This window comes from Manacus vitellinus, unplaced genomic scaffold (genome assembly GCF_001715985.3).
Source record: "Manacus vitellinus isolate BGI_N305 unplaced genomic scaffold, ASM171598v3 scaffold_28_pilon, whole genome shotgun sequence".
Classification (NCBI taxonomy): domain Eukaryota; kingdom Metazoa; phylum Chordata; class Aves; order Passeriformes; family Pipridae; genus Manacus; species Manacus vitellinus.
This window is the reverse complement of record NW_021940122.1, coordinates 10,180,920-10,197,010: the sequence shown is the minus strand read 5'-3', so window position 1 is coordinate 10,197,010 and position 16,091 is coordinate 10,180,920. Positions and strand designations below refer to the sequence as shown.

At 43.2% G+C, this 16,091-nt stretch overlaps 1 protein-coding gene across 1 annotated transcript in view; it reads right to left on the bottom strand.

Moving 5' to 3' along the window:
* Positions 1–1,790: 1,790 nt before the first annotated feature.
* Positions 1,791–16,091, bottom strand: part of EPHA1 (EPH receptor A1) — a 34,007-nt gene continuing 19,706 nt past the window's right edge. Inside the window, exons 5-18 of the mRNA XM_018074556.2 lie at positions 13,833–13,988; positions 12,578–12,910; positions 11,223–11,347; positions 10,961–11,120; positions 8,337–8,433; positions 7,543–7,598; positions 7,144–7,266; positions 6,855–7,040; positions 6,359–6,420; positions 5,754–5,963; positions 5,019–5,168; positions 4,172–4,365; positions 3,696–3,851; positions 1,791–2,832 (exon numbers count right to left, since the gene is read on the bottom strand). Of these exons, the coding sequence (XP_017930045.1) occupies positions 2,754–2,832; positions 3,696–3,851; positions 4,172–4,365; positions 5,019–5,168; positions 5,754–5,963; positions 6,359–6,420; positions 6,855–7,040; positions 7,144–7,266; positions 7,543–7,598; positions 8,337–8,433; positions 10,961–11,120; positions 11,223–11,347; positions 12,578–12,910; positions 13,833–13,988 (2,087 nt within the window). The 3' untranslated portion in view covers positions 1,791–2,753. The remainder of the gene's footprint in view (positions 2,833–3,695; positions 3,852–4,171; positions 4,366–5,018; positions 5,169–5,753; positions 5,964–6,358; positions 6,421–6,854; positions 7,041–7,143; positions 7,267–7,542; positions 7,599–8,336; positions 8,434–10,960; positions 11,121–11,222; positions 11,348–12,577; positions 12,911–13,832; positions 13,989–16,091) is intronic.

Here is a 16,091-nt window from a genome sequence, read left to right as displayed (position 1 = left end):
AATACATGCTCAGGCTTGCTAGTGGCTGTAACCTGAGGACATGGAACTGAACAGCCTCTTCTCTATCAGGCCAGCTGATTCAGCAGGTTCTAACAGTTGAAGTTGGAAGGGACCTCCTTGCTTAGAGCAGGGTCAACTAGAGCAGGTTGCTCAGGAATGTACCCCTCCATATTTTAATACTTCTGAGGATGAGAACACAACCTCCCTGGGTAACCTGTTCTAGTGCTAACTACTTTCAGTACCTTTTTCTTACCTTCAAATGGAATTTACTGCATTCTGCTGCTCCTTTCAGTGGATACCACTGAGGTATGTCTGGCTTCTTTTTCATTCCCTCTCATCAGGTATTTATACACGATGATGAACCACTCAATCCTTCGCCTCTCGAGTCTGAACAGTACCAGCTCTCTCCCTGTATGTCTGATTATCTAATCCCTTCAAAATCATAGTGGCCTTTTACTACACTTGCTCCAGTAAGTCTTTGTCCTTCTTTGTGCTGAGGAGCCCAGAACTGGACATAACACTCCAGGTGTCTGATTGATGCTTGAATGAAGAGGAAGAATTGGCTCCTTCCAGTTACTGGTGATGCATTTGCTAATGTAGTCCAGATACTATTGTATTCCTTTGCTACAAGGGTTCAGGCACAACCTGCTGTTTACTGTGACCTGCAAGTCCTTTCCTGCAAAGCTGCTTCCAGCCAGTCTCCAGCTTGTACTGGTGCATGGGGCTATTCTTCCCCCGTTGCAAGGCTCTGTTATTTCCCTTTGTTCAGCTTCCTGAATCTCCTCTCTTACCATTTTTCCCCTCTATTAAGGTCCCTCTGAATAAGGGCCCAGATAGCACGGCTATGTGATGTATCAACCTCCCACCTTTCTATCACCTGCAATGACAGGCCAAAGTTTACACATGCATGACATAAGCTTGTAATCTTGTGTCAGCCTTATCAGGGCTTATGTGTTAGCCTGGGTGTCTGCCAGGTAGCAACTTATTATCTGTATTTCATATTAAAGACATCAATTACTAAGGCTGAATTTACTGATATACTAATGATTCACAGTAAGAGCTTGGTTTGTCAGCTCTAGTTACAGTGACTCAAATAGCTGTAGTATGTGTATTCCGTGGTACCTTGTGTATATTCTGCTGCTTCTCATGTTGAACCTTCTTGCTTTAGGTTGCAGTTCCTTTGCTCTTTGCTTCTTAACCCTTCTGTCTATCTGTGGTTAAGCAAGTCTTTCCCAGGAGCAGGAGTGTTAACTTACAGCCATAAGAACTTGGAGCATTATAAAATTATGGAAATGTTGATAGTTATCTCTAGCAAGTAACTGATTACTGAATGTGCAGCACTCGCCTTCACCAACCTAGACTTGAAAAATAGATCTTGAGGTAGCTACTCTTCCCAGATAGAAGAAAGTCTCAGGAACATCAGTGAGAATTTTTTTTTATCCCTGGACAGTCTATTCTGCAGAAGGAAGTACTACTCATGTATTTCATCAAACAACAGCAGTAGCTGCTAATCTTTCTTATGATTTAGGAATAGTAACAGCTGTAAAAAGATGTATATTAGATGTGTATGTCTGTAACTAGGTTGAAAGAAAAAATCTGAAGTGACCAGGTGCATAGGTATCCTTTAATCCTAATGCAACTGTACTTCCACATCAAGTCTGCACTTAAATGGATAAAGACCATCAGCTGAAACAGCTAATCATGGATGTAAGGACCCTGCTGGAACTAATAATATGTATGCTAAAGGTCCCAATAATATTTGAAATAAGCCAAAGAACACCAACACAGCCTGCTCTGCCACAGATTTATTTACAAAATATTATTTACAGATATAAGTGTCTTGAGATCTGATAAATAATAACATTTCCTCCACAGAGAAGGAATAAGGCAGACCCCCTACACATTTTTCTGTTACAAATACCCTATCCAGCCAAACAAGACTATTCTCTCTTTTAAAAAGGGGCAGAGAAAAATGGATAACTAAAGGGGTTTCTGTTCATGGTATACGAAAAGGTATTAAGCTGTTTAGAGAGATGTGAATCTCCCCTCTGGAGTGTGCACGTGCAAAACAGCAACATGCTGAGGTGATGTTATCACACAAGTTACAGCAGGGTGTGCTGCTACTCCCAATTTGTCCTCTGAAGAAAGAAGTACACCACGGGTTGGTGTTCAAGGCAGAACAGCTGAATTAAAAAATATATCCCTTACCAGCAGCCTTTTGAAAGGCTGAATAGTTTGTTCCTCTTGTAAAATAAGAAAGACAGAAGGCTGCTGAAGTGAGAAGGAATGTATGCCAGGGAGTGAATGAGCCCAGTCTCTACCTGTCTGTATTCTTGTGCCTGTTCCCTGAATGTCCCAGGCTATAAATCTGAACCCTCATTTCCAATCCTCAAACATAATTCACCACTCCCAGCCCATTTTGTATTCCACGTGATACACTGAGGGTCTGAAACTCCAGTATGTGGACTACAGGGACTACTCAATGCTGCACAGAATGGACTGTAGAAGACAGGGCTGAGAACAGTTTCTAAGACCAGTGCTCTGAAACATACTCATGGCTGCTGTAGAGCTAAAACAAGGGGGAACAGAAATGAGAGCAGGTGGTGTTGCCTCATGAGCCTTTTCATTTTCAGTTCTGGTTGTTTTGCTTTGCTTGTCCCAGTCACTCATTTGGAAGCAATTGCCATAGGAATGATTCCAAGTGATATCTGGTAAGAATGGGCATTTTTCAAGCTTAAGAGCACAACAACTGATCACTCCTTAAATCCTTGGATGCTACACAGGATCCTCTTCTGGTGGCCTGGAAGTGACACTCCCATCTGTTTCAAATCCCTGGAGGAAATGGGAAAAGAAAGATAAAAATTAACTGCTGTTCTTATTCCTTGGGGATGAGGATGTGGGTAACAATTACCGAGCATTAGTTCAGAAAGCTTCCTTTCCCTCAGTGCCTCCTACTACACCTATCTTTACTCTAGAGGGAAGAAACTTCTAGATGTTCCTGCCCTTTCCTGGTATCTCTGCCCACCCAGTCAACTGACCTTTCCCACCTCATGACTAGGCCTGTGCTCCCAGTAAATCACGACTTGTTAAGTCAGCTTGTGATATGGGCCATGTCTCAACCCTTTAGCATGTCTGTGCCTGCTCATTTGTTTTATGTAACTGCCTTGGTTGGAGCTGGCTGTACATCCCCAACCCTATGAGAGAACACAGCTGTGTCGGTAAAGCATCTGACCTGAGTCCTTCTAAGGAGCCAGAAAGATTTGCTCTATGACAGAACAGTGCCTAGCTGATGGAGGCAGGGGGATATCACTAGCCCATATGGGGTTCACAGCAAGAAAATTATCCTATTAAGTCCTACAAGGGAGGGGAGATGGTCAGCTAAGAGAACTGTTTTCCATCTATTGTTTCCCCTTGCTGTTTGTGTCTGATGTTAGTTCAGAGCAGCTCAGACCCCCGAAGAGCCTCAAGTATGGACAAGAACAGTTAGGGAATTAGTCTCACAGTTTGGGCTGATCCAAATTCTGGGCTGGTTCTTCCCATTTAGGGCAAGAAGCCAGTCCACTTCCATGTAACTACATAGAGAAGGATGGAGAGATGCCTTCCAAGCAAATCTCAGTGCCTATTTAGATAGCACAGAGGCAGGCACAGCTATTTGTATCACAGCCTGAGGTGCCTCGTGGGTGGCCTGTGCTTACTCAGCAGTGAGCTCCAGAATGGACTCCATGGTGTCCAAGCCAGCAGTGCGAAAGTTGGAGATGTAGCGCTTCATACGAATGGATTCCAGCCATTCAGGGATGGAGCGGTAGGGGATTCCATCAGATCCACTGCAGCTGGGGAGACGGAGTGTTACCCTAGAGACAAATAAAACCTTCATTAGCCAGGAAACTACCTTAAGTGGCCAGCACTATGAGACAGCAGCCAGAGGGCAAGCAAGCACCCTCTGACAGGGCTAGGCCAACTATCTGCTCTCTGCACAGTAAGGTCAGACCAGGCCACTGGCTATCTCTCTGTCACCAGGAGAGAGAGATGACTACTTACTGTCTTCTGCACACAGAGCACGCAAGGTGCCTCTTGCCAGTCCGCATTGCTAGCACTGCTTCTCCTCCTGCTGGGGACAGGGAGGTGAAAATCTCCCAGTTAACCTCTCCTCCTCCAGTGACAGCCTGCTTACCTGGGATCAAAATCTGCAACAGGCCGGAGGAGCTGGGGACTTGAGATGAAATGTTGCAGCTGTGCCCGGATCTCCTGAAAATGAGGCCTCCTCATCCGATCATGTGACCAGCAGCTCTTCATGAGTTCATAGAGGATAGATGGACAGTCCACAGGTGGGGGGAGCCGGTATCCATCCTCTAAGCTTTTCATCACCTGCACAGAGGACAGAGAGAAATCTGGCCAAGAGCAGAGGAGCCAGAAATCTCTGTGGGGCAAAGAGCAGGCCATTCACTGTTTTGCACAGTCTGAGATGGGTTGAAACAGATTACATGTGTATGACACAGGGTTTGGGCAGCACAGCACAGGATCAGGACACTTAAGGGATGTTAAAAAGCAAAGTGGCATGTGCACATACTTTCAATCCTTTACTAGCTTAGCTCCCCTTTGCCACTCAGGACATTTGTTCATGAGAAGTAAGGACCAAATGATCTTGGCACAGACATGGGGTGAAAAAGGGAAACAGGCTCTGAGGAACAATTTCAACAGCATGTGCTGACCTCACAGATGTGCTGAGCCTAGAATGAGACCAGACACAATACTTGAGAGCCAGAGGAAGAAGAAGATGAAACAAACAGAGAATTCTCCAGATACAAAGCCATAGCTGATTTATCCACTCTTAAATTTGGCTCATTGCTGTTGAACATTTTTTACCTTTAACTTGGTTGTATTGATTTTAGCAGGGAGGGAGACATAGTTATGTGTCCTAAAGAATATCAAGACTGCAGGTGGAGGGGGATCTACAAACTTTGGGCCTACATGCCTTGTTTATTTTTTTAAATCAGCCCTTGAGCTCAGTGTCTTGTTACCTCTTGGTTGGTCATGTGCCCATATGGCTTGTCACCAAATGACAGCACCTCCCACATGACAATTCCAAAGCTCCAAACATCACTGGCTGAGGTGAAAATCCGATGAGCAATGGCCTCTGGAGCTGTCCATCGGATGGGAATCTTACCACCCTGTGAAAGAGCAGAGACATAGCGTATCCAGCACGTATCATTAAGTTGTATTTCTCCAGTGCTTTCGTGCAAAGACCTTACAAAGTGGTTTAGAGTGTGGGCCTACTTCACTTGAAGTGACATGTAACCACCCCGGGGAAATTTCTCAAAAGGACAGAAATATTCTTGGAAAGTAAACAAGTTTAAGCCCTTTGTTCAGCTGAACACTACACAAAATCACTACTGTTGCAGTAAGAGCCTGACACCATGCACAGCCCTACTTTGAAGGACACCATGCATTAGAATCGCTGGAACTTTCATTGAAAGACACAGAGATGTTTCTAGTCCAAAACCCTGATCACAGCAAGGCTATTTTCAAAGCTAGATTTAGTAATTGAGTCCAAGAGATCAGACCTTTTACTTTGTTTCTCATTTTAAAACCACAGTCCCTCTGAATTTCTTAGCAAACAAAGTCAGCATAGACTCCAGAAAGAAAAGTACCACCTTCTGAATCATCCACACTGTGACTTGCAGTTTTACTATGGGTTTTCCTCAGATACTACAGTTAATTTATAATACAAGACTGAAAGATTGTTTTTGCATTACCTTGGTTTCATAGGTTCCCTCTGCATCATTCTCCAATATTCGTGAGAGACCGAAGTCAGACACCTTGCACTGAAGACTGCGTGTTACCAGGATGTTGCGAGCAGCCAGATCCCGGTGCACATAATTGTGTTCTGAGAGGTAGGTCATGCCAGAGGCTATTCCCTGCAGCATACTCACAAGTTGCACAGGGCTAAATTTTTCCTCATTCTCCTGCATGGAAGAAGAAGTCAGAGAAGGTCTCAGTCAAGTGACATCAATCTGCTTGGCTTCTAGTCACTGATCTTATCAACTTACAAAAGTGGGCATTGGTGAGCAAGCAAAAAGGCAATGCTGCAGCCCAAAGGCCCCAACAGATTCTCCCTAAGGGACTGGTGGTGGTCTCCAGAGTCATCATTAGGCACCTGCACTTCAACTACCAAGGACAGCACTCTGGTCACTGAGCAAACTGGATGGAATCACGCTTCAGCTGCTGAGACTGGAAGTGTCCGTAAGCAAAAGTAAGTGGATGTCTGGATCTTATTTCTAGTCTTATTTTAGGGCCCTAAATCCAGGTCAAGTGCAAATTCTGGCAGTACACAAGCCTATTACAGATTGGAGTTTCTTACCCGGAGGAAGGTATCCAGCGCTCCGTTCTCCATATACTCAGTGATGATCATCATTGGCCTCCCTTGAGAAAGACAAGAGGTGTCAGCCTTTTTGAAATTCTCCTACTCTTGCCTTTCAATGCTCTCCATATTGCCCCATGTCCAACCCCAGCTAACACCCCCACTCCACTGGCACAGCAGCTGCCCCTTCTCCTTAGACATCTCCCAATGATCTTGTACTATTCCTTGTGTCACATATAACCTTGCAGCATCCCTTACACTATCCCAACTTCTCATCTACTCACCAACCCAAGAAAATCTCTCCTAACCCTGCCTCAGGACTCTGTTGGAAATCCATACCACTTCTCCCTTCCTCATTTTCAGCCATATGATAACATGACAATGCCTGTCTTCTCCCAGCACAGCCTCTCTGACAGCAAATTCTCTAAGAAAGGCATGAGAAATGTGCCAGGTTCTGCTCTCATTCCAGGACCCTCTCCCATACACTCTTACTTACTTTTGGTGACAACTCCTTCCAGACGCACAATGTTTGGGTGATTGAATTGCCCCATAATTGTTGCTTCACGCAGGAAGTTCCACCACTGTGAGTCTGAATATGTTGACTTCAGAGTCTTGATGGCAACCACAATACGTTCTTTCCCTGGGAGCCGCAGGGACCCACGATAGACCTCCCCAAACTCTCCTGAGGACAACCAGAGGCAAAAGATCACAGACGAACTCAGGAATAGGCAGCAAAACAACATTGTGAGGAAACTGAAAGATGGGGAGAGCAACAAGTAACTCACCCTCTCCAATCACATTCTCCATAGTGACACAAGAGATATCCAGTTCCTTAGTGAACTCCAGCACCCCTCTGCTGGGGTCATCATATGGTTGCAGGTCTACATAGGGTTTCAACCAGACCTTCTCTATGGTAAAGGGAAACAAAAGAACAAATGAACCTGTCAACTCTTTGGACAACACTCGTAAGGCAAAACTATAAAAGCAGAAGTGAATCCAGGGGATTCTGACAATGGCAGCAAACAAATCTACCAAGTACACAGCAAAGAGTAGAACTGTTGTGGGAAGAGGGAAATTACATGAGAAAAGCCATGCTCGTATCTGGTTTGAAACTAATGTTTCTTTTCATTTCTTCCAAATCATTCCAGGCTTCCCCCTGGTTTTACTATCCCTTTGAAGCTCACCTCGATCAAAGCCTGAAGTATTGTAATCTGGCCGTGCATGTCTCTGACGAGTCCTCCTAGTCATGAAAGAAGCAGTCATGAAAATAAAATGGTCAGCAGATAGCACAGAGAAAAGCAACACTTCCAGGGTGTCTTGGACAGAGTTCAGAGTAGCACAGAGCAAAGTGAAACCAGACACTGCACCTACTTGGAAAAGTACAGCTGCCAACAAAATGTGATGCTTCATTTACGTTTAGAAAGGGAGCTGTGTTTCCATACAGGTAGTTTTGTGCTGAGATACAGATGAATTTTTTGTGTTTTCTGTACACTTTCAGTGCAATATCTGATCTTAAAATCAAGCAATAGCAGCTTTATAGACATTGAGAAAGGAAGTAGAATTTTGAATCTGGATAGAGTACCACTACAATAATGGTATACGGAAAATGGTTTGAAAAGGCTGGATACATGTATTACCACTTTATGGATCAGTAGCTATAGAAATGATTGCACCATAACAATGTTTTTATTCCTCTGTCATGGTAACAGTATGATAGTGCCAGATTGCAAAAAAACTGAGAAATCACCACATTTTCATCTGTTCCAAGCAGCAAACCATATCTTACAGGCATCAATCCCTCCAATCCTGCTATTCAAAATTACTTACTGAGACCCGTTCCATCTTGCTGCAGCACACTGGTCTTTTTCTTTTCTGGCCTCAACATCCCATGAGAAATCAGGGCTTCCCTTTCTCAAGCTCCCATAGCTCAGCTGTTCCCACATCTATAACAATTTCAATACCAAAAATCAATACTTACTTTCGCCGAAAGATGAGAAATCCCAGAAGCAGCCCAATAAATAGTAGAATTCCAAAGATAATAGAGACTATGACTCCACCAGACAGAGCTCCCGTGTCTGCAGGAACAAAGACAAAGGCCATATCATTTAAGAGACCAAGTTCTATTTGTCTGGAATGTAGCAACCAGCTTCTACCAGCTAATGACATTAGGTAAGTTGCAGCCATTCATCTTCCAGGCAGCAGAGCCACCACATTTGAGTCCTACCATACTGTTATTCACGTGCATGGAGCACCTTCTGGTGGTTATTTAGTTGACTCTTAACTACAGTCTTGGTCTTCTAGTCAAGTAATTCATCCCTATGCCGGATTTTCTACATAAATTCCATGACACTTTTAAAAGTGAAGAACAGCTGTTCCTTCGCTCCCACTCCTCCCCAACACTCCTTTCAGATCAGACCCTTCTTCCCGCTCAGTAGCTGATTTAGGCCATGACAGAGCAAAGACATGATTTTCCCTAACAGTCTAACTTGACTCTCTTCTTTTTTATGACATTAATTACACCCTCCCCTCACATCAATATCTGGGGCCGGTCCTTTGCCTAATTACTCTGACAGAAGCCTCTGTCTGCTTAGGACTTCTGAAACAAGCAAGTATTGACTTACAAACTTGCAGTCTAACATCATATTTCTGCTTTCTCAAAACTGAGCATCAAGTGGTTTCATTTTGTGATTGGATAGCATTCAGATAGCACTCACATAACACAGGTTGTCTCCTTCCATTTAGGTTCTCAAGCTAAAGTCAGCCATTTCCATACAGTATATTTTAATTAATCAGAAAAAATCCTAAATTACCTCTGTTGGTGTTTTTAAATCTTATTTCCTATAACTTTAAAAAATATTTTAAAAACTTAAATATACATTACTGAAAAGTATTCATATCCATGTCTAATGAGAATCTATATTTTTTTATATTTTCCCTAAAGAGATTTAGGAAAACATCCAGAAGAAAGAAAATCCCTAAACAATTTTTGTCAATAAATGGGCAGATTTTAAAGCAAGGAAGAGATGATGCAGAGAACTGTGTGTGGAAGTGCTTCCTAACATCTAGTCCAAAGGTCAGCATCTGTAAAGCTTAATTGACACTTCTTATTTTTGATCAATCTGATGCTGACTCATCTCACTAAAATAATCAAAAATCACCAGCTTAGTTAAGCAGAAATCAAGAGGCAGAGCTAATGTTCTTGGTTTGTTAAAATTAAAAACTCCAGATTTGAAAGATGAAATAGTATCTTTTATAACTAAAATGGACAAGCTTTTAGATACATAGCACTTCTGCAGGAAATTCAGGGATCTAAATTCTCAAATTCAGACTTAAATTAAAAAATCTCTCCTTGCAAATCCTGTCCCGCTAATACCCCTAGGCCATGACAGCTAAACAATGCTTCTAGTATTACCAAAGAAGAACTCTCACCAAATGAAACCTTGCAGGCTCTTCCTTTTAAACCCTTTCATAGTCAAAATACCTATGTCTTGACATGATGAAATGATCAACTTTTATTTGAAATAAAGCATAATCTTGATTAAAGTATTTTCTAACATATTCTTTCATAATGAAACAATTGTACATGCTAACTTACATATTTTCCACAAAGTCTTTTTAGGACATTATGATACTGGTTAAAGATAATTTATGTTATCATCATTTTGCACTGTGACTCGATGAAAATTTTACCAAAAGCTCCTGGTACCAAAAAGAGCCCAATCTTTATATTCCACTCATGGTATCACAACTCCTTATCAGCTTTTACATTGTTAATTTAACTATTTATTCACATTAAGGTATGCCTTTGCTTTCTTCCTTATTTCAGTACAATAAAACTAGCCTTTCAAATGCATCCCTTCAATGCATGTATTTCTAAAATTATCTATAGGGTCAGTAGGATAATCTGTGAATTTGGGAAATGAAAAGAGAACAAACTCCATCATAGCAAACTTTTGACAAAAGGGAAGCCTTTGGGTGACACAGGGAAAGAGGAGGTTAGATGTAAGACCTATATAAGGTGTTCTTTGACATAAGAGAAAGGTCTTCTTGTGGCCTCAATAGCTTGGCATTCTACACATGGTGCTTTGGCTGAGAACTTTTTTCAGTGGCATATACCATCTTTTGGGGCAGAGTTACATTCAGGAGCTGGACTACATACAGTGGAGCTGACAAAGCTGAAAAAAACCAGTATTGAGGTCCTCTGAGTTCTCCTTTTTACTAGTAACTGGCACACAAAAGGAGGCATGTGGTAATCATTTGACTAACATTCAAACTTACAACCCTTAGCCAGAATCAAAATGTCTTTCAGGAGAACTAGATAAAGAGATGGTTAACTATTGTGCCAGTACAACACACTAACCTGAGACTGATCAGGTCTGAATAGGCAAGTACAAGTGAATTTTATATGACAGCAAGGAAACAGTAAAAATGCCTTTTGTGTCTACAAAACAACAGGCTTGGCCTTCATGACAAGGAATTCAGGACTGTGGTGTCTGTGCCTTACAGCCAGCAGAACACAAGAAGAGATCTGTGTATTATGTGAATATACAGTCTGATGGAGAAGTGAGTTTCCCAAATGAGATACCAGTGCTTGTTCTCTACCTGGTGGAAGAGTGCGGAATTCCTGCTCTGGGGAGTAGGGCCCAGGCCCGAGGGGTGTAATGGATCTCACACGAAGCAGGTAGGCTGTGTCTGGCTGCAGGTCTCTCAGAGTGACATTTGGCTCAAGAAGGTGCTTCACTGTGTAACGTGCCTCCTCTCCCTGCAGAATTCAAACAGGGTCAAGTAACGAATACACATTGAACAAGAGAGCATTTCCACCCCTTTGAGTGGAAGGGGGAAGGACAAATAAGGCAGGCCTTACTTTCTCAAAGAACATGACCTCATACTCCACTGAGGTCCGGCTGCGTTGCCGTGGGGCAAGCCAAGAAACAGAAAGACTACTGTCATCTCTTTGAGTCAGGATAAACTGGGATACTGTCACCGGAGCTGCAGGGGAGAGAACAGAGAACATAAGGAAGAAATACAAACATAATGCAAAGTAGGTCCTCTCTCTTTGAGAGAAGCTCTCTCTTTCCTTCTCTGATCATACCATGCAACTGGAACTGACTCTCATTGCCACTGCCACTCCCTCATCCTTCTCTTCTGTGGTGAAAAGGAAATGAGGTCTCCGGTCATAATTAATTGCTTTCCGTGAATAGTATGCTTCTGCCCCAACAGTGGAAGCATAACTTTGTTTGGCCCTCAAAACAAAATCAGTGTTCCAAGAAATTACATTTAATCCAGGACTACACTGAAAACATTCAATTTGAAATAAAAACATTAGGATTTTATGCCCTCACAGCAGCAGCAGGACAACTATCCTATGTGATGATTTATGAATGCAGCTCAACTGCATAAGGGTACAGTGAAACTCAATGCTCAAAATCTCTCAGCTGACTGCACATGCAGTTCATGAATAAAAAGATAATTCTCAAGAGTCTGCAAAGACTGAAGAGTTAAGCCTGGTTCTCTCCTTGCCCTTCAACATCACAGGAAGTGATGAGGCAAACCAAAAGTAGCTCCACTTTTCTGGATCAGAGTTGTGCTGCCCCCGCACAGCGTCAGGAAGAGAAGTCATATTTTGCCACTAAATTAGAACCCGGGGAATGTACCAAGCGCTGCTGAGCACTGTGATGTCACTTTTCTATAATCACGTTTCACAGCAGTCTGGAAAGTGTTCACAGGACAGCCAAATTAGCCAGCTTGAAGATAAACTACAGAAATGTGTCAAGAACTGGAACGTTTTTAACATCCTCATCTCTCCATGCTTTCAAAACTTTTTTTTTTCAATTACAGCAAGGTTTTTGTTGTGTTTGGTTTTTTGCAATATCTGAGTCATGGGAAATATTTCATGACATGGTCCTTGGTCTTCCTGTCACACAGGTAACAATACTTAGGCTGGACTACACCACTTGCTTGACAGGGAGGGTTTTGTCATCCTCACGTCTGTTAAGTTCTTGGTGGATTCAGAACTCTTGGTGGGTAATGATTACTGCTACTTTGATTTGCATGAAACATGGCTAATAGATTTTACATGCCAGAGGCACTTTAGAATCCTTATCATACCAAACCAACACATGTGGCAGACAGAAGGACAACATGGAAATAGCTTAAATATTCACAGAGATTCCTCTTCCTGTTCGTGATGAGTAGGAAGAGCTTCTCTCTCATGCTAACCTGCATGTCCAACTGAGACCCAGACAGCTGGAGCAGTTCTCTGTGGAGCAGGTCCCATTCCTGAGACACCATTATGGGCTTCCACAGCAAATGTGTAGTTGGTGTAAGCTTCTAGGCCGTCCACGTCCACAGCAGGTTTTGTGAGACCAGAAGCACTGGGGGAGAACACCACACCAGCCTCACACGGCTCACACGACAGGAAATGGCAGCGCTGACAGAAGACTGTGTAGGTCAGGTCCTTCCGCCCACCGTGGTCGCTGGGTGGCTGCCACCACAGACTCAGCTGTGTGCCAATAAGGGAGAAGCTGACATTGCGGGGAGCTGAGGGGGGGCCTACAAGAATCATGAAAGTGTTAGATCCAGCTGTTTATACACAAAGTACTATGGCAGTTTCATATCTGCTGATGCACTTCAAATGCAGCCCTCTGTCCCCCCCCCAGCCTCTCCCTCTCTGATCTGTCATCCCCATTTCCTGACCTTTTGTTTCCTCCAATATCCTTGTTCATGGAATCATGGAACATTTTGGGTTGGAATGAACCTTAAAGATCACCTAGTTCCAACCCCCTGCCACAGGCAGGGGCACCTTCTATTTGACCAGGTTGCTCAAAGGCCCGTTCAGCCTGGCCTTGAACACTTCCAGGGATGGGGCATCCACAACTTCTCTGGGCAACCTGCTGCAGCACCTCACCATCATCACTGTAAGAAATTTCTTCTATATGTCCCATCCAGATCTACCCTCTTTCAGTTTAAAACCATTGTCCCTTGTCCTGTCACTACAGGCCTTGCTAAAAAGTCTTTCTTCATCTTTCTCACATGCCCCACTTAAGAGGTGAAAGGCCACAATAAGATCTCCCTGGAGCCTTCTCTTCTCAGACTGAAGAAACCCAGCTCTCTCAGCTGTTCCTCATAAAAGAGGTGTTCCACCCTTACAGTCATTTTCATAGCCCTCCCCTGGACCTGATCCAACAAATCCCTGCCCCTCTTGTACTGGGGGCCTCAGAGCTTTATGTAGCCCTCCGTAGCCCTCTTGAGGGTCTCTCAAGAGCAGAGTGGAGGGAGAGAATTAGCTCTCTCAATGCTGCTTTTGATGCAGCCCAGAATACAGTTGGCTTTCTGGACTGCAAGAGCACATGGCCAACTCATGCCCAATTTTTCACCCACCAGTACCCTTAAGTTCCTGTCTGTGGTGTTGCTCTCAATAGATTCATCCCCCAGTCTGTATAGATATTCTTCCTTCTTTCTATCTGCAACTCACGCGTGCAAGCAATGTTCTGGCCCTCTGAAGGTGCTCGGTAGAAGCCTGCATTGCAGGAACAAGATGTAGCCCCGGAATCGTTGGACATGCTGTTGGGGGGACACTTCACACAGTGTTTAGTCTCCAAGGAATGACGGTAGAATCCTCGCTGGCAGGCTGTGAAAGGACAAACAAGTCAATGTAAGATAATGAATAAACCACAATCAACAAGAAAACACCTGGCAGTTTTGTTCAGCTTCTTGAACACTCCTTTACCTGCTTGCTTTTTTTCCATTTTCTTAGTTCACAGAAATATTTATGTTGAGAGGAACCCCTGGCAATCACCTAGACCAATCATTTCAGAGCAGATAGAGAGGAGATGCAAACTCAAGGTTATGATAGGACTTGCAGACTGAAGAAAGGGGATCTCATTCCTCACAGATGCTGTATGAATAGGGAATCCGGTCAACCTCAGAAACTATTTCCAACAAAAACCCAGACTGGTCTGCACCCTGCAATTCAAGATTTTCACACTATAAATAAGAGCTGTGAATAGTAGCTCCAAATTCTTGTACTCCTCAGAGTCCTCTGCTTCCCGACTTCATGTGGGATAGCCAGTGGGATTTTTAGGGGGAGCATCTTTGCTGATTTCAAGTGTTTTACCAGAGAAACACTCAGCAGGGCCCTGGGGAATATCAAGGTAACTATCAGTTCAACTGACAGCACTGAGTGTAACTGGCTGTGGGTGCAACACAGACTGCAAGAGAATAGGCGTCACGTGGTTTCTATTTCCAGTCCTACAAAAATAATCAGCCACGTTCTTTAAGTATAACATCTGACAATCTGTCTTTGCTCTGTTACTATTAGCTTGATCTACAGAAGCACTGGTCAGTTTACCAGTTATCTCAAGGTCAATGCTTCACATCTATAGCTGTGTAGCAAGGAGAAAATGAGTGAGGGAGGTTGAATGGTTTACCACCCTGTGCTAAATGAATCTATCAAATGTTCTTAAACTAAAGAAAAATACCAACTTATTGCTAATCAGATGGTTGAGGAATGCATACACTAATTTTCTGTCAGAGCTACCACCTTGCATTTAACTGGAACATTGAGGGAATGACCCTTTTCCTATTGCACTATAAAAGCAACAATGTCCTGAATAATCCCTCAGGAGATCCCAACAGAGAAAACCATCTGTTCAGGAGCCTGACACAAATGGCTTACTGTGGTGGAGCATAGCATAGGAAGTGATTCTTTATCTAGAAGACAAGAAAACAATTTAGCCATTCCTACTGTGTGACACAGAGGAACATCTGAGACACCCTAAAAACTTTCCACTAACAAAGGCCAAACAAGACTACTCATTATTAGTCTGCAGCAGTGACGCCTAAAGAGCACAGAAAGGAGAAATAATCACAAGAAGTAGGAGCAACCACCACCTTATGATTTGGGGAAATAACAGAACCAATTGGGAAAGCCTATCATTCTGAGACACAATCATGCAACTATAGAGTCAATGATAGCAGAAGCCATTGAAAAGAATTAAAATGCTCAAGCATTGATGGTCACCAGCCCAAAGAGATTCCATTTATATTCCAGACCAAATCAACTCCTTGATAAATAGGCAATAAAAGTTACTTTCATCTCCAGGCTGCTCACAACTGAGAGCAGTTCTACATGCTGGAGTGAAGATGAAAGCTTTGAAGCCCCTTGTCCCTTTGCTGCAGTGTAAGATTTCAAAATTCCTGATATTGGATCAGTTTGGGTCAGGAGAGCTTTGACAGCAACAAGAAAAACAAAGGAAACACAGACCCACAGACTTGTATAACACAGAGGTTCTGATGTTGCCTGTATAATACTATCTGCCATAAATTTGAGACAATATACATACTCTCATTATCAGGCTGAGATTGTCTGCCAGTAAATTATGGAAATTTGGGGTTGGGGACCTTTGCAAGAATCAAGGAATCACAGAATAAATTAGATTGGACTCTGAGATCATTGAGTCCAACCTATAACCAAACACCACCATGTCAAATAGACCGTGGCACTAAGTGCTACATCCAGTCTTGCCTTAAACACCTCCTGGGATGGTGAATCCACCACTTCCCTGGGCAGTCAGTTCTAAAGTCTAATCATCCTTTCTGTGAAGAAATTCTTCCTAAGTCCATCCTAAACCTCCCTTGGTGCAGCTTAAGACAATGTCCTCTCTTCCTGTCACTCGCTGCCTGCAAGAACAGGCCGACCCCCACCTGGCTACAACCTCCTTTCAGGTAGTTG